The following is an 18,649-nucleotide window of genomic DNA, read 5'->3' as shown; positions in this document are numbered from 1 at the left end:
TGATGGGTCCCGCACAGGCCTGTGCCCATTCTGTTCCACCTTGTATCATCTTTACGTGTGTGTTGAGTGCCTAAAATCCATTAACAGCTATCAAATTACTTGTATTCATCTTCAATGGAAACAGAGAAAATCTAGAACAAATCTATTGACACTGATCAATTTGGCTCGTTGTTGGATTTGCTCCAATGTACAGATAACTGGAAAATCTGATTAAGGTGTTCCATTCAAGTGTTTACATAGTTCAAGGTGGTGCGGTTTCCTCCGATATCCCAAATATGCATGGATTTAATCGATGGCAAGAATAGTTTACTCCTAGAAGGATATGATGCAATGAGATCCTTCAGGTCCCCCCAGTATCAGATGAAAAATGAGACGATTGCAGAAGACGGCTTTGATATCTCGGATAATCTTGATGCATCTTGATCTTGATTCATCCAAGTTAGCTCAACACAGGATACAGTATCATGAACTGATCCAGGTTGTTATACTTTACTGTCTCCACTGAATAAACTAATCAAATTAATGACTTTTACTTCTGGCCCAACTCTATTAGGCCAGGATTCTCATATACACATCGTATATTAGGGTGTGTACTTGACCTTTTCATTCAGGTAACTAAACTAAGGTGTTTATGGGACACTTAAATACAAGTATTTTCTTATTTGGGGTAGATTACTTATGAATGTATAAACAAAGCTTTTGTTACAAAACACCAGACATAATGGCCTTTTATAGGGTAAGATAAGGAGTGCTGGAGTATTTTTTTTTCTGTGCACAAGCAGTAATTCGGCTGTTATCCTCACATCTCTCCATCACTCGACCGTAAATTCCTTCCTTATATGTGAACAAGAACTGCTGAAATGACTGCCCAAAAGTTGCGCTATCGAAAACAAATCAATAAAGACACTAACGTCGATACAGAGACATTACAGAAGCAGCGAGAGAAACCTACAATAGCAGAAGCTTGGAATAAACATTTTACAAAGGTTGGTATATTTTCATCCACCGTCACATGTAAAGACATCAAACGGTCTTGTTCCTACTTGACAATGCTGCAGCCCCCCCCACCCAAAAAAAGAAAGAATTAAAAAGCGTGGATCAGTAAAAATCTTCCATGAGTGTCACAGGCTGAAGAGCTGGCTCCAAGGAGGGTGCGTGTGAAAGGCATCCAACTCAAACAGGCTGTGTTCCTATCCATTTATCTGGGACTAGGGGTGCAGTGTGTGTCTATGTGTGTGCATATTTGTTACGACATTCCATGGGTGAATTACGGGACCAGACTAGGTTAATAATATTGGCAGGTAAAATCTGCCTGGTGTTTGTGTAGGTGAACGATAGGCTTACGTATCTGCCGGAGCAAATGGGTTCGTGTGGGGGGCGCGCGGCCGAGCTGCACACGACGGCGGTCAAATAGACGAGAGAAGGTGAAGGGAGAGCACCCGAGACACACCGAGAGCCAGCTCTGTCACATTAGTCAACAGATTGCGTCCTCTTTGAAATCACTGCCCTGTGTGTGCGTGTGTGTGCGTGTGTGTGTGTGTGTGTGTGTGTGTGTGTGTGTGTGTGTATTGAGATGGCAGTGATATTCAGTGTTAAAAATGGGCTTGTCTGGAGCGAAAAGCATTGGGTATTAAATGGTACCTGAGGGATCCAACTGTATGTGTGTGTACGTGTGACTATACCAGTTTATAAAAACAATGAAGATGTGTGTAAGCACCTCTTGCATACATTCAGAAACTGTGTGTGTGTGTGTGTGTGTGCACATAGATGTGTGTGTGTGTGTGTGTGTGTGTGACAATGCCTTTTTCTGACGTGAGCGTACCTTGCCGTGTTTGCCCATCTTCTCGTAGCAGATGACGGCATCTTCCCACAGCTCCAGTTTCTCGTAGATGAGCAGAGCGGAGCTGGTGCAGCCAAGGTCTGTCAGCAGGCTGGCCAGCTGTTTCTAGAACAGAGAAAAACAATTATTAGGAAATTACACTCTGACCTTGCTCACGTCCAGAGTGTTCAGGGTTAGATTTAGGCGTTGCTTCATATCCCACGCGAAGAATTGGGAGAATGATGAGATCGGATCACTATCAATAACTTAATAACACTCACAGTTAAAGGACCACACATAGCAAAGAAACCCTTGAGGCAATTTGTCCAATTTACCAAAAAAAAAAAAGGGGAATAGCTTATATAAGACCCAGCTAAGCAATCTCAAGGTTTGTGTTTTGCTTAAAATATAAAATAAAAATAAAAACCCTGATATGACTTATCTCCCTTTCCCACTGCATCACAAACCCGGTAACAGTCACGAACATCTGGCATTTGTCACCAGTGGGAAAGGAGAAACCCGGGTTTCAGTCCCAGGTGAAATGACCCTGCAATAGGCAGGTTTTAATCGGTTCCACCCCCGATCAACTCTGATGTGAACAGGACAGCCGGAACGACCTGCTAATTTTGGCCCCTTATTTGGTCGATCCCATTTAGAATCCAAAATCAGAAGGTAATGACTTTTTCCCCCTAAGTTTAAGCTGTAAGCTCCTTGAGTTGCTTTTGGAGTGGAGCAGTAAATCTACTGGTCAACCAGTGAGTGTCAAAAAGATTGAATTCAGAGCAGAGCTTCCAATAGGAAACCACTCGTATCCAAAAGATGGATACCTGATGTAAGGATCCAGAAAACCACAGGAGTATAGAGTGGGTGGGAAACTGGGGTGGGTCGGAAACGGGTGACTGTGAGGAAAACCTTCCCATTTTTTTGGGTCAGTCACCTTGATTTTTTCGATTTTCCCTTTCAACAAGACCACAGGAGTGGTTGACACCAATCTTGACAGTTAACCTTTTCCAATCCCCCAAGTCCTCATCTCGCCAAGTGATGGCTTCCACCCAGCAACTTGTTCAAGTTGCTGGGTGGAATATACTACTGTGTACTACACTAACTCTCTGTACTCTAATCTTCAGCCTCCCTTTCTGCGCTTCAAAGTGATCTGTCCCCCTGCGTCTCCATCTTATCCCCGGTGCATTTCCAGGCCACGATCCAGCCCACCATGCCGGCCCCATCATCTGTCATCTGTCACAATTCCCTTTAAAACAAAGGAGCACTGTATTAACAGGTAGCCGTTGCACCGTTATTTTAATCTAAATTAAATATACCATATACTACAGAATATCTGCAGGTATCAGAGAGTCCACTTTAATACTTTAAGACCAATCTTAATTAAATTCAAGACTGCTTTTTTGACAAATAATCTCTTTTCCTCCAAAATACTGCAGTTAAGTACTATACGTGTGGCACAATGCAGAAGTCAGTACCAGGGAGAAACAGGGTAGATTATGAACTATTTTTCCATTTACCTTTTTCTACAAATTGTTTTATTCTTATCACAGAATTTTGGATAGGATAGCACAAGGATTTTCATGGATATCTCTCCACAGTAGAATAGAAATGTTGACTCCGATGCAAGAACTTCCTTCATTTTGACAAAAATAAAAGCATGGATAAAGAAAATCTGACAATTTTTATATTGAAATGAAGACCAGATAAATTAAAAATGTAAGAGTATTAAATGTATTTTAATACAAATATTCATATACAAGTATTCATAAAATATTTGTAAAACCAAATTTAAGTCATTTTAAAAATTTTTTAAGGGCCTGCAGACAGCCTGACGTATGTTACGTTATGATTATGTTATCCACAAACAGACAAGCTACTTGCGGTTCATTACCAGCTGCAGGCAGCTTTAGTTACCCACTGAGGAAATCAATGAAACCTTGCATTATCATCTCACGGAAGATTGTTTTACCTTTTTGTCCCAGAACACACACACACACACACCTCTGCTGAAGGTGTGACATACCTACAACCCATCCCTTAAGAGATGATATGATCAATGGATTGGCTTTCTCCCCCCAGTCACCAGCCTGTGTTATGTGATAATGGAACACGGTGTTAGAAAAGTCTGAGGTGCAAGGGGTGTCGGCGGCAGAAGAAAGCAGGAACAACCTCCCTGGAACCTGCTACGAACCCACTGGCGATAACAGTACGGCCAAACTGGGAAAGCATGTAAAACACTGTCCAAAACAGCCACACACTGTCGGACACACATCGATGTAGATGCCAAACAAACAAAAGCAAAGAAAAACCTTCCCTCCACATCACAATCCAAACATTTGAAAGCGATGCTGAAAACTAAAATCACATTTCTCCCACCAACACTGCACACGCAGACAGCCCTTCGGCTCTTTGTTAAATGCCAGACACGCCTTTGCCCCTGCTGTGGAGAAAACGCATCACGGAGGCCAGTGTGATTCTTCTACACCGTTCCCCGGCATTCGATTCCTTGGGCGGCAATAGGGCGCCTTCAATTTCCGGCTTTATTGCCGTTCTCAGTTATTACATGCCACCCGGGCGATGTCTCCTCCCCCAGCAGATTCCTCTCCCCTCCGTTTCACCCCTCGTTCTCCTTCAATCACTCTCACACTTCGCAGCCCTAAATCTCCTCATTTACCCTCGGCGGTGGTTACACTTCTCTCCCTCGGGCCTCCTCCTCACCCGGTTCTGTCTTTGTGCCGTGTGCTATTGATTTGCATCTTTCAGAGTGTACTGTCTCTCCAAAAAAGAGAGAGAGAGAGAGAGAGAGAGAGAGAGAGAGAGAGAGAGAGAGAGAGAGAGAGAGAGAGAAGAGAGAGAGAGAGAGAGAGAGAGAGAGAGAGAGAGAGAGAGAGAGAGAGAGAGAGAGAGAGAGAGAGAGAGAGAGAGAGAGAGAGAGACAATGAAAGAGAGACTGCTTGAAAGTACAATATACAGTACATCTAAACGACACTTTGTATATGCTGTTAGGGGTTTGTTTCTGTCTGAAGCTATAGACTTGGTGTTGCCTAAACCACCTACTATGAATTAAAAGTTGATTTACTTAATCTTCCAAGAGATTAATAATTTCTTACTCTCCCCTCTATTCTTTCAGAATTGGCTGAGCGCATTTACATGGGCAGTGTCTGGGAAGGAAACACACCCAGACACATTAAATACACACAAAAACATTACAAAACAGTTGATAACCAAACAGCATCGAAATAATACACATTGAAAAGGTTTTTAAGGGGCTATTGCTTACAACTTTTGGTGATGACGTGATTGTATGTTTCCGAGACAAATGTGTTGAATTATATTTATATTTTTAATCAATGTGCATTTACATACCAATTACATGTGCTTAAACAGCTCAAACAAAAACTAATTTATACACGCCTCGCAGAAAAGGAGGCAAAGGTGCTTTTCAAAAAGGACAGGGAACTTTGATGAAGGGATACGTCAAGCTGCAGGAGAGGGCAGTGTTACGATTCCCCCCAGAAGCTGCCATTACAGATGCAGATTACACTTCGAGAAACTCCAACAGTGGCATGTTAGCCCACACTGGGGTTAACTCAATGCATTTCTAAACAGCAAAAAAAAACCCACTGGAGACCCGTCGAGTTAAAAATGGAAGGTGATAAAAAATGACCTGCCAAGGAGCTGTCATTTCAATAGAGCCAAGTGGGAGAGGAGAAACTGCGGATTTTGTGGCATGAAAGGCGCTTACAGCAACACATGTGCTCACTGAGCCATGCTCACTACTGCCACTCTGTTCAGGAGTTACTAATAATAGACCAACCAAAAGCAGACCAAACAGTCAAGAAGTGTCACCTCTGTTCAAACAAAACATATAGGCTTCACAAACACTTGAACATCAACTTTTTTTTAGATTACCTATATATAAACATAAAAAAATAGGGCCGAATTTACAAAAGGATTGCGCGGCTTTGCGGGCGTATTTATTTTAGTCCTATTCCTAATTACACAGAACAAAAAAAGCGTGTGTCACGTGTCAGGCTCTGTGGAGCCATTGATACTCCCCCTGCTGACGCGCAGATTATTTACTTTGCCACATAATTGCGATCAGACGCGAAACAAGGGCAAATTGCACTTAGCAGCAAAACTTTATGGCCGTGTTGGCGATGTCATATTAGCGCAATATCTTTTGTGAATCGGACGCGGAGACGGCGCAGATAGAGGGAGCAATTTATGCGCAACTCATGGCGCTATTAGTGGCTGCAATTAATTCTTTGTGAATTTGCCCCCATAATGTTAACGCTTTAGTCATGGATAACATTTGGATCCGTGATGGTGAAGGAACGAACCTCCACATGCGTTGTGGGTCTGCAGGATACGTCTTTTGAGTAATGCTTAATAATTTTGAATTGGTTGTTAAGATATTTTGACAAAGACCTAGCCATAATTATCTTTGTATCCTATGGTGAAACAAGCAAAATGCTTCAATTCCCCACAGATATTACCCACACACTTAACAAAAGACAAGGCAAGGAGTAAGGCAGTCTTGTATGAAATCAACTTCATATCTAGAGATTGTTAAAGCTCAAATTGGGCGAATGTGGAGCCTAGGGTACTACGGTTACATCCCAAGTGGAAATGTTGAACTTAAACAAAGGGCTTCATCCCTGGGGAAACATCACTAAAGCCAACAAGAGTCTTGATTGTTCCAATGGCTCCTGAAGGAATTACAGGACCACAAAGCAACACTTTGAGGAAATTACATTTAGCCTGTTCTCCACTGTTTGCAAGCTTGCCATTTCTAAGTAAGTGTAGAACCTTATAGTGCACTTTAAAGGGTTGTGACCACACCCTGAGGTAAATGTCTGCCTACTTAGATTGACCTCTCAGCAGATGGAGACACCACGACCCTGTGTGGCGATGAACTACTTTCCCCCCACTTGTGACTGATGGGGCATTTTGGTCTGTAATAGATGGGGGCAGCGGGCATTGTCACTCCAGGCTTGTTAGAGCAGTAAGTGGGCTCTCTGCTGGTAGCTGATCTCCAAGCTCAACCAGGCACAAAACCTGATATGTCTGCAGTCAAAGGCTGCTCAGGGCCCTGGCTTCTCCTGCCTTCACACAAATATCATCTGCAGCTGTATCCAATAGAATGTGAGGTATTTACTGTAAATTGATATATTGAGATATTGTCCATAGCTGGGTACGGTAGAAGGGGGCTTACCCAGTGATGCCCCAAAACAGGAGACAATTCATTTATTGCTATTATTTCTGAGAGGGAGGAAAAAGCCTGCAAACCTTTTCGGCTTCTGAGTCAGCAGGTGTGACTGTCAATCCAGGTCCTGCTCCTGAGACGCACAGCGGAAGAATGATCCTGACTGAGCAGGGTAGCAACCGGGGTAACCTCAACCGCTAGCAGCGTCTGCTCATCCCCAAACAGTCCATGCTCTTGGAATCCAAGGTTGAGCGCATCCTTGTGGAGCACATCATTGACACGACACAGCAAGGGCAGTGGAGGGTCCAGGCTCCATCTCTCCGGTATATCCAAATAGTTATTTTGTTCTGCCCAATGATTAGAATTAGAACTAGGAAGCTTACGCTGGAATTCTGGTCCAGATACTCTATCAGACCCAGACGACACCGCCCATAGGCAACAGAGCGCATATGTAAGCTCAATCAATACTCTCGATCAACGCTCTCCTCCGGAGACAGGTGGGATAGGCATGGTGCTTGTTTATTCATTCAAGGCAAAGCCACGCTACTGATGACAGGGGCAGACAGAAAACGACTATGTTTCAGAGTAGCATACTTTAATTTAACGAACAGCTGATTCATCAACCTTGACAGTTCTATTCTAAGGTTATGCCGAGTTCAATTTTTTTTGTATCCGAGCATGCTAGCAATAGCCATAAAGAGGAGCACATGTTATGATGTGGGTGTATAAATGTAAGGCAGTCATCACAGGTCATCTGATTTACTGGAATAAAGGGTTCTTCAGTCTGACCCATATGAGAGTGATGGTCAATTAATTCAGTACAAGGCATGCAGTAGTGTAGGATGAGGTTAATGTTTCAGAAAAGGACAGAGGCAGACCACATTTCTTCAAAACAGGAAGGTCCATAGAAAACCAGCAGCTGGTAGAGGACAAAAAGTGTACTGTACTATAACAATTCACCTGGTGACCTCCAACTGTCTGGCACTGTACCTTCAACAAGATACTATCTTTAACTCAGTCTTCAGCATGACGCCGAATTTTAGCTTGCATGTCAAGCATCCAAATGCTATTGGGTCAATGAACCAACAGGAGGAAATGAAAGATGGCTGGCCCCATGCTGACAGACACTGTTAATAGATCCCCCACAGGGAAATTAAAGGACATAGTCACTTTCCAGCAAAAAACAGAAATAAACAGTGAATATAATTGATCATTTTGGTTTTAATTTAAGTTTATAATATAATAAAGATGCTTTATCAGTTCATGATAATTTTATATTTTAATCCATATATTAACTGAAATGTTTTGGGTTTTTTTTTTTTTTTAACCCCTGAAATGCCTCGTGCATACACTTCAACCTGATCTCAAGTTCACTACAAACAGACACACATTCACACAGCGATATGCAACAGTATATTTGAAAATGTAAGGTACCAAAGAAATATGAAGAACAAATAAAAATCCCAAAACATTCTTATAATTCACAAAACAAACAAACAAAAAAAAAAAAAAACCCTGACAAATGCAGAAAGGTTACAAGTACCTGGACGGCCCATCTGGGCGGAGCTGGGCAGCAATAAAAAACCTTGAGGCGCTCGGTCACAGGACAGCACTGATCCTCGAAGTAGTCCACAATCACCTTCCAGGTAAAAGACAGGAAGAGACAAATGACCACAGGTAACAAAAACAAAGTTAAATGTACAACTGTTTAAGAATACATGTAAAACGTAGAATGAAATGTTTAATTTAGATTTAAGCCCCAAAACAATAACAATAAACTTGTGTTGACGTATTGGTATTTTGAACTCAAGCCAGCACCTGTTCAGCTATAAGTGAACAGCATGAACGTTGAGCTTAGAAGCAGCAATTATGTCAAACAACAATCTTTTTGAAAATCTGAATTAATAAGACAGCAGCCAGCATGTTTTTGTTTTTTACAAAATATGAAATATGAAAAAACATTATGAAGTAAAACATTTTAGGAGATATAACTGGAGGCAGGCACCGAAAAATCCCAATAATTGGGGTTTAAGAGAACTGCGACCACGTGATGTTTCTGGCAGTTTGTTTGGAAGAACTACACAAGCACTACTCGGTGAAGGCACATAGTTTAGAGGCCCAAGATTGAGATACAGCCACATACAATCACAGGCTGTTGCTACAGGGTTACATGATAGGGGGATCGGGGGTCATTAAAGGAGGTACTCAACGGAGACAAGCATGTCCACGAAGACGAGAAGGAGCAAACAAACATCTATTTCCAGCTCTTTCACGCCTTGTCAGATGAGCTACAGTTGACCTCCGTCCCATTGCTACTTTCTCTGCTCTGAGCTTCCACTGGCAATGATAAAATTGTCTGTCTTGGTGCCGTCACGCAACACCTCTCACACCAGCTCTCTGATGGAATGAGATTTCGCTATACACGCCCAGAATATGGGGGAAAAAGCAACGGTGACAGGCTTTGTGGCAACGGTGAACCTTTAGAAAATGTGTGATCCATTGCAATACCATGGACCATGGAGCCGTCGTTCCTCAATGGCTCCACAACAGTGTTGTGGTTGCAACTTGGCAGGGAGGGTTATCAGAGACGAGATGGTTGAGCGGGTGAATGAGCCACAGCCCGCGAAGCGTTTGTCATTTGGTCTACATCCACACATTTCCCAAACGCTCATCTGAATTTGTTAATCTGGGGGAAACAATTATTTTGGAGCAATCGATACATGTGGAAAATACAAAATACTTATCACAATAACAAGTATTGTGGCATATATGAAATGTTGGCGTTATCCTTAAGGAAATAAAAAACAACAATTCAATGTTTGGAAATATTTACATATAGATATGGGGATCAAATAAGTCCTGGAACGCTACCTGACCACACAAACCAAAGCAGATCTGGCATGGGAACAAACTCCCTCAATCGAAACTGTCATTTCAATTTTCCTTCCAAAACAAAAGAATTGCAGCTCTGAAAAACTGGAGAAAATTTGTTTAAAAAAGGGTCACTATTTCAGACACGAGGAGTGAACCTTAACAACTCTGAACATCTTCATCTTAGTTTTTGTACCTTTCAAGGAGGATAGCTTTCAGGGCATCTTTTGTGTTCCGGAGAGGAGTTTAAATGATTTCCAACTCTGTGTCTAGGCATTCCAGGCTGTCGTGAATAATGTAATTTGCAGCATTTTTTAGAATAAAATGAGTTGAGACAATTTCTTAAGGATAGTAAAGATTATTAGCAGAATATGGTCGTGGTCTTGTACTGTAAAAATAAAGCTTAAACCATCTTCAGCAGGTATCAGAACGTAGCCAGAGCTGTCGGCTGCCTTTCAGGACCAGAGCAGTCTGGTCACTCACGCAAGGCTTTTAACTGGAATCTCAAACATTTCTTGCAGAGCTGCTTCTTGGTATAGTCTCGCAATCAAATTGATGATCAATTTGGAATTCTCATCAGCTACAAGGCACGACAGGGTTTGACTGCACCATAGAGAGAGCCTGTGCCAAGTGCTCTGTAGTACTGTTCCGGAACAGGAGATTTACTGTTTACTGTCAAGTTGTAAGTAATTTATGACTGAACAGGAACAGGACCGGTCCTCAGTATCCACAGACTTCTAATATAAAATATATTGAAAATATATTTTGTACTACAAGTACTCCTCACTTAACGACTGAGTTCCGTTCCTAGGACCAGGTTGTTACGAAAATTGGTCGATAAGCGAGGACCCGTGTTATTTAATGGTAAGGGGGAGTGGCTGGTATATATAGTATATATAGTATATATAGCGTATATAGTGTTATTTCACGTTAAGGGGGCGTGCCATTGTGAACGCTAGTGTAGTGAATACTGACAGACTGCAGGAACGAGACTGAGAACGGTGATGAGATGAGATGTATACTTATTGTATACTTTATGTATACTTTAAGTAATTTCCCCCTGGGATTATAAAAGTATTTCTGATTCTGAATCTATACAGTGTATATATATATAATATAAAGGGTGATGCGCGATGAGATGCTTGACGCTGAGACACCCCACACACAGGGCGCCCGCCTATTGTACACAGCGCACAATACCGACTGGTTGGAGAGCTGGTCCTAAGACTGAACGGTCGTTAAACAGGTAGGTTGTTAAGTGAGGAGTACCTGTATTAAAAACAAGATCATTATGAATTGAAACTGAAATGTATCATATATGACATAATTAAGCCAATAATTACAAAGTTTTAGGTCTGCATTACTAAAAAAATACAGATAGAGGGTTACCATCACTATAAGTCACATAGGAAAGGCAAAAAGTCAGTACACTAAAATTGCAGAATCTGGTGACTGAGGTTTATGAATGCAGCACGGTCTACAGGTCTACAGAATACAGACATGATAGGCACAATTCACGACAGCATAGTGAACACGTATTCCATACGACCAACCCTCGGCTGTTGAGAACCGGGGTCTGGCGCTCTATCTATGATGTATGTTCGTCGGCGGTAGGACTTGAGCGCTTGATGTCTTCCTTCAGGCAGTGACGGGAGGGTAACTTCTTTCCCAGCTTCCTTCCCCCGACCCACCACCATCACCCCACCCCTCAACAGGGACGCCAAACCCCACTCGGGTCTGACTAAACAGCAGCAGGTGTCTTCCACCAGCTGCAACGATTGAAACAAGACTGTCTCTCTTTTGCTTCATGTTTGGGAGAATAGGGGGTGGGGGGCTATAAGAAGAGAGAAAAAAGTGAAAGCCCTGTGTAACAGCTGTACGGTGTCTGGACGCTTTAAGAGCCTGCTGCACGAAGGCTGCCACCCAGCACCCCCCCCCCCCCCCCCCCCCCCCCACACACACACACACTTTATGGCTCTGACCTTGTCTGTCTGGGGCCACGGTGGATCACGGAACACCTGGACAGCATGTGAAAACAGGCCGGTTGCTCATTGGCAGGCTAACGTGTGTGCGCGAGCGCACATGCACACGCTCACATACACACACACACACACTGAAGTCATCCGACTGCTTTGTGAAGCGTTTACCGAGGGGAGGGTTAAATCCAACATCTCACTTGGAGATTGGATTTCTTCATTCTTCCTGTACAACAAATACTCAAGAGAGAGAGAGAGAGAGAGAGAGAGAGAGAGAGAGAGAGAGAGAGAGAGGTATGACCGAAAAGAGGGAAGGGAGAGGGAAGAGGGGAAACAGGTGGTGCGAAGTGACAGAGTGCACTGGACTGAAAAGAGGAATGGGAGCTGAACAGCCTAACGAGTGACGAGACACTGCTTTCAGAGCGTCTGCGGTTGTTAAATGGACGACGGGTGTGGGCGTGGCTCCGCTTTAGATATACACCATAGAATGACGGACTATAGCAGAGAGAGAGAGTCTGTGGCCCTGTTCACTGTGCCCTGTACCTGGCATTAAAATGCATCTTGGGTGATCCGATCACAAGTGGACAGCTCCAAGTACAGGTGTGAACGCACCCAGGACGCGTTGAGGACGCATTGAGATCCGATCGCTCAGGGCACATTGGGAGGTGGTCTTGGCCGCATATGGCCACATTCTTTTAGCAGTGTGTAAGCGAATGTGTCCTGGGACACATTGAAGGTCCGCCTACTCAACTGACGTCCTCTGTGGAAGTACGTACTCAAGTCCCCCCGTTGATAGTGCAGGATTTATTATTTAAAAGTATGTATAAGTATTTGTAATTATATCCATCCAGATTTTACTATATTAAGTCTCAAAGCAACGGAGAGCAACGGAGAGACGTGTATGACATGGCACGGCTCAGTAACACAAATACATCTAAAATATAAACACACTTCTAAAATTATTTTGGTTGGATACACAGGGATCGAAATGCGCAGGGATAGCTACCTCTCCATTACGCAGTGATCCAATATGGAACAGGACAGTCCCTTAGATGTGTTCAAAAATTTCCTTTCCGACGAGGAGGAAACGAACGAAAATAATAAATATAAAAATATAAATTAAAAAAAACAAAACCTTTTAAAAAAAAAAAATGTTTTGTTCGGCGACACAGGGAACGGGGACGCGTGGTGGACAGGGCGATCGCTCCTTCTCCACTATTCCGATCCAAGGTGGAACGGGGCAGTCCCTTAACTCGGTCATGTTTAAAAATTCTGTTTCAAACAAGCACAAAATAAATGAAAATAAATACATCTAAAATAAGGAAAGTAAATAAAGCTGTTTCAATCAAAATTTCAGTCTGTATTATTTTGATTGCGCGCCAAGGTCTTGGCATTTGTTTTTTGCCAACGGAAATGATGTAGGTGTTTCTTTGCATATAGAGCAGGGAAGTGAGATCCGGTCACAAGCGGTCACTTGAGACGCATGTGGAGACGCATTCTAATGCCAGGTGTGAACAGACGTACTCAGAACTGTCCACCTGTGATCGTATCGCCCAAGACGCATGTTGACGCCAGGTGTGAACAGGGTTCTCAACGTGGGGTCCTGGGCCACCCAAAGGTCCTTGAACAGATTCCCACAGGCCCCTAGCAAAATGATTAATAGTTCAACTCCAGCATTATTTCATTGACATATTTGCGGCATTAGTTTGCGACAAAAGATGGGGAAACGATTTAGCTGTTCCGATAAGAGGGAGAAGCTCATTCAACCATCGTGGCGTGGATGAGAGGAGTCACAACTGGCATCAAACGGATGGATCAAACAGGGGTAAATCATCTGATGAAATCACCACCTCCTCTTACCTGCATTTGCATCATGGCTCTCTCCACCCTCCTGGAGCTCTCCCTTTCCAGTTTGGTCCTCAGGCAGAGTGCCGTTACCTCCACTGCCCAAAACTTGGGCTGGGACAGCAAACCCTGATGGGGGAAAAAAAAACAACCTATGAATAAATACAATTACATAACCAATGACAAAAACATTCGTGATCAACTGAATCCTGCTTGCATTGGATGGAAATAACACTGGGGGATTCAATGAAAAGCCAATGTCTGTAATAATTCCTTTCACCAAGTGACGAGCAACCAATGCTCCAGAGAGATTGATCAAGCAATCCACCCACCTGCTTCACAAACTGTCACTACAGTTTATGGTATTCCCTCCGAAAAACGGCTCCGACAAACCAAGCCGAGAAGAACAGCATTTGATAACTCAATACTAGGAAAATTAAAATCTGGAAGGCTTAATGGCATTCGGTGGAAATCTACATCAATTAAGGGAGGCAGAACTTGGCATTTCGAGTCCGAGTCGTTCCCATGGGGGAGAAATCTTGATTTTGAGATGGAAATGATGTGCCACCAAAATAATCAAACAGGTCCTTTTGACACCTAAACCAGACATCCTTAAGCTCAAAGAAGGTGCAATCTTTATAACTCAACCCTAAATAGATCATCTACTCTGCATGGTTTGAATGTGTTTTCCAGATCTTACTGTACGTGTGAGGCGTCATTTATACTTCTTTGAAATCTGTGGCACATGGCCAGATGACGTGCACCTCCCGAAAGGTTAGCAAGGATTAGGGATTAGGTTACAAATATATCCCAACCATTTCAAGACACGATAATATAGAAAGTTTGAATAAAATCCCATCCGCCCCCCCCCCCTTTTTTTTTTTTTTTTACAATCCAGATAAGGACTTAAAATAGTGTCATTCAACGGGTGAAGCAGACATCAGGTAAACTCATATCCTAATGGAATTAGAAACCGGCTGCACTTCCTGTCCACAGGAGGAAGTGGACATTGATCACTCTGGAGAGCGCTTCACAACACTGACCAACACTGTCCCACGACATGCCTGAGGTCAACAATATAGCTTTCATGTGGAACAAAACACATAATCGGGGTGACGGCGGGTGCGCGCAGGAGGAGGCACACCCACACTTTCTGAAAACAATTATTGAAAAATACCGTAAATAAAGTGCTTTGTTTGTCGGGCCGGGTTTCCCCTTCATTTCTGGTTTCGTGGTCAGAGATATAACGTATTTTTTATTTTTTTTAATAATGGGGGTCGGGAGTAAGGTATTTGGTGTGACAATCAGAATGTTATGTTCTAATACTGCAACATGTGCGTGCAACAGCGCGTCTCCCCCTCCCTGCTCCCACCCCACACTTCAGCGCATTCATTCATTCATTAGGATCCTGTGTGTAATTCTGAACTGATTTCTGTCATTCAAATTTCTCTGTAAGCCATTAAGTCTGATGATTAATTTCTCGTGTAAATTATGTTTTTATCAACAGCCAATCAAAGGTTACGATTTGAAATGTATGTGTCAGGTTTTCGCTGCCTACACTATTCAGTAAGATCCGGCAGGATATTTTGGAAAGATTTTTGTCATTCAAACAACTCAGAATTAGTTAGTTATAAGCAGCACACTTACTAAGAAAATTTCAATTTTGAATCAGGTCCGGGCCGCCGATGCAACGTGCCCATGCGGGACATGCTCAGACAGAACGTGCACAGGCTTGGACTTGTTTTTTTGGGCCTGATCTAAGCTCTAGTCTGCCTGGAGAGGAGGGGCTATTCACAGACGGTCCGTTATGTTTGTGTGAGAGAGAGCGAGTGAGCGAGCGAGAGCCAAAGCTCAGATCTCAGAGCAGAGCAAAGAAGCGCTGAGTGAAACAATGCTCTGCGTGCAGTTCTACGATTTTAGTTTAGAATAGTAAAAAATAAATAAAAAATTAATAGAACATTTATATGTGGCGGTCAATGGTGATATTGTGGTGAGCTGCCACAAATAAATCAATGTATGGGAAACACTGCCGTGCATAATAGGGAAGCGAGATTGTCTTGCGTGTATTGCGTCATCTGATCGGCTCCTTCTAATCGGCCTTTAAACAGATCCCTGATCAAACGATTAGATCACCGATAAACTACCAGAACGGATATCAGCCAATCAGGATTGACGGCCAATCGATCGGAGCACCCTTAGTCCACTGGCTTAAAAAAAGTATATCAACGTATCTCAACAGGAGACATGTTGCATCGGGCTGAAATAATTACATATTGTTTTGCTTCTCAACAGTCTTGATAAAACAGAGGCTACACTACTGCGGTGCTTTGTGAGTATGGAAAGAACCGCAGAACCAACTGTCGAAATGAACATTGGAATTAAACATTACAAGGCAGCAAGCAGTAAATAATGACGGCTTCAAAGCTCTTGGCTGGGCTGGTCACTCTCACTCCGACATAAAAGGCCATATTAAAAGTATGAGTCAACACTAGTCATCTGATGGATTGCTGGCTCAGCATGAGCTAGTAAGTGGATACAGTATACTCGGGCTGGCCGCAAAAGGCTCGACGAGAAGAGTATTAGTTGACCAAGCCTTTCATTGGTCAGTAAGTCGCAGGGGAAAATAAATAAATAAACAAACAAATAAATAAAACAAAAAAACTCCTGCACCTTGTCAAAATTAACCTTAAAACAGACAATATATGTCTGGACTCATGTATCAAACGTTATAGGGCTTTTCATTTGAAACAAATTTGAACAAAAATTAACGTTCAGTCTCCTTGCTGGTTGTTCCGACAGGTTTGGGAAGAATAATTACAGCTTGTGCCGGTAAATAACAGGTGGCTTGCTTCATGCGTGCACGCCACGTGAAATCAACTAGTCTAAAAGTCCGAATAAATATTGCGTATATTATTAAAAATATTGCATATATTACAAGACCAATTTGAAACCGTTAATCACATTCGTCAATAATAAAATCATATTTTAAATGCCCGGACGGCGGCGGTGCGCCCTGGCCCAAGGGGGCCGGGGACTGGGAAGGCGCAGCAAAGCCGGCTTTACAGTGGGGAGCGGGAATTTACAGGCGGGAATTTGCGGCCCCGGAAAACACGCCTTGACGAGGGGTCCGTAACGAGGGGACGCCGACACTGGGAAAATGATCTTCCGTACGCATCATTTCAGTGGAAATGATGTCATTATGTAATTTAAATGTGTACATTCATAAAATAATAATAGGGCCTAATAAGTTTAACTGATGTAATGTTTAACCGGTGCAATTAACAGGCGGCTCGCTTTATGCGTGCGCACCCCGCAGCACTTGTAAATTAAATCGATATTTTAAAGGCTGGTTATTAGGTTTTGTATTTATCGGTAATGTGGCACAGTGTTAACGATGTTAGTTATAACATTCTTTCTCAGCCCTGGACCTCACACCACTTTCATAAACGTGCAACGATTAGTCAGCTGACGGCTTGAACTGACAAATAATAGTCGACTATGTAGACTAAGGGCTGTTTTGCAAGCTGATGCCCTGGTGCTCAAAGCAGACAAGAGGCGATAGACGTTTATCAAAGATGCGTTTCGTGGTTTCCAAATAGCCCATGCAACAGTAGTAACTTGAAAGTGTCGGATTTTAATTGCCTCACAATTGAGCCTTCCGTTTGTGAGATTTAAGCATGGCAAGAAATTGTCAGCACTCCATGAAGTTTGCACATCCAAACTTGTGTTGTAGAATTTATGACTCGGCTGGATATTTTCACAAGGATTTTTTTGAATGCACATACATGAAAGTGGTGAGCGCACATTCACAGGCAATGAAAGTGCAAATCAGAGAAATTGATTTTTATTGCGCAGCAGAACCGTAAAATTCAGATCAATGTAGACACGCAAGGCAGCCATCAACTTTCTCCGTTACAGTTTATTTTTCCACACCAACTCAATTAATATAAAGGCTATCCTATTCCGACTGACCTTTCGGGGACGAACCAGTGGGCCTGTTTTCTAATGTTTGTAAAAGGGGAAGAATCAATGTCAAAGGCAGCAGTGTTGAGGGGTTAACGCGGTCCCCGTCATCGACGATTGTTTCCAAAGAAATATCGTCTCCATAACCCCCGAGCTGTTCTCCGCGTCTTGAGAGTGAGTTTTGAAAACAGCTCTTAAACTTCACCGGAGGGGCGGAGTTGTAACTACGCTCCGTCTGTGATGTCACCTGTCGTTTTGAAGCCTGGAGTTTGGCTTTACGCTCATTGCCGTCAGCAGGGCAGAACCTCCCCTGCCAGAGTGTGTTTGGCGGGGGAGACTGAAACCAGACAAGTCTTCCAGAAAGGAAGAGACACACCCATCTTGCTCTGACACAAATGAGAGTCCGGTCAAATCAAGGCAACGATGTCTTCAACCATATCTCTGTAAACCTAAATATCCTGTGTATGTAACAATAATTTTCAAAATCACAAACAAGACGCCCATTAGAAGAAGTAAACTTGGTATTGAGACACCAATGGGCAATGGAAAAAAAATTGCACTTGTATTCATCGAGCTTATTTACTTATTTTTCCATTATGTGAGACGGTTTCTGGAGCATTTTGACAGCAGTTTAAAGCACTTCCGCATTGGCATCAACACCTGGCCGTAACGGTTGCCACTCGAAAGGTACCGCTTACGCAACTTAATTGACTCAGCAACCTGCACTGGACAAGTTTGGCGATAAGACTTTTCTGGAAAGGACAACAAAATACCTTTACACTCAAATCATATGGTGATTTGAGTGTAAAGCAAAAGCCAATTTTGAGGCTCTGCCTATAGACATACTCACGTTTTTGGAATCCTGCAAACCCCCCCCACTCATTTTTTATCTCCGGGTTCAGTTAAGATCCACTGGCGTCTGAACATGAGCACTGATCGCACTCAGATGCATTAAAGAAGTTG

At 42.9% G+C, this 18,649-nt stretch overlaps 1 protein-coding gene across 1 annotated transcript in view; it reads right to left on the bottom strand.

Annotated features, from left to right (window-relative positions):
* ttc27 (tetratricopeptide repeat domain 27) overlaps nt 1-18,649 on the bottom strand; it is a gene marked incomplete at its 5' end in the record, with an annotated part of 114,316 nt that overhangs the window by 27,862 nt on the left and 67,805 nt on the right. Inside the window, 3 exons of the mRNA XM_080016375.1 lie at nt 1,823-1,945; nt 8,575-8,670; nt 13,739-13,852. Of these exons, the coding sequence (XP_079872501.1) occupies nt 1,823-1,945; nt 8,575-8,670; nt 13,739-13,852 (333 nt within the window). The remainder of the gene's footprint in view (nt 1-1,822; nt 1,946-8,574; nt 8,671-13,738; nt 13,853-18,649) is intronic.

The sequence above is a fragment of the Zeus faber genome (assembly GCF_960531495.2).
Source record: "Zeus faber genome assembly, chromosome: 16".
In the NCBI taxonomy this organism is placed as follows: Eukaryota; Metazoa; Chordata; class Actinopteri; order Zeiformes; family Zeidae; genus Zeus; species Zeus faber.
Note: the sequence above shows the minus strand (reverse complement) of the source record. Positions and strands in the feature narration are given on the sequence as shown.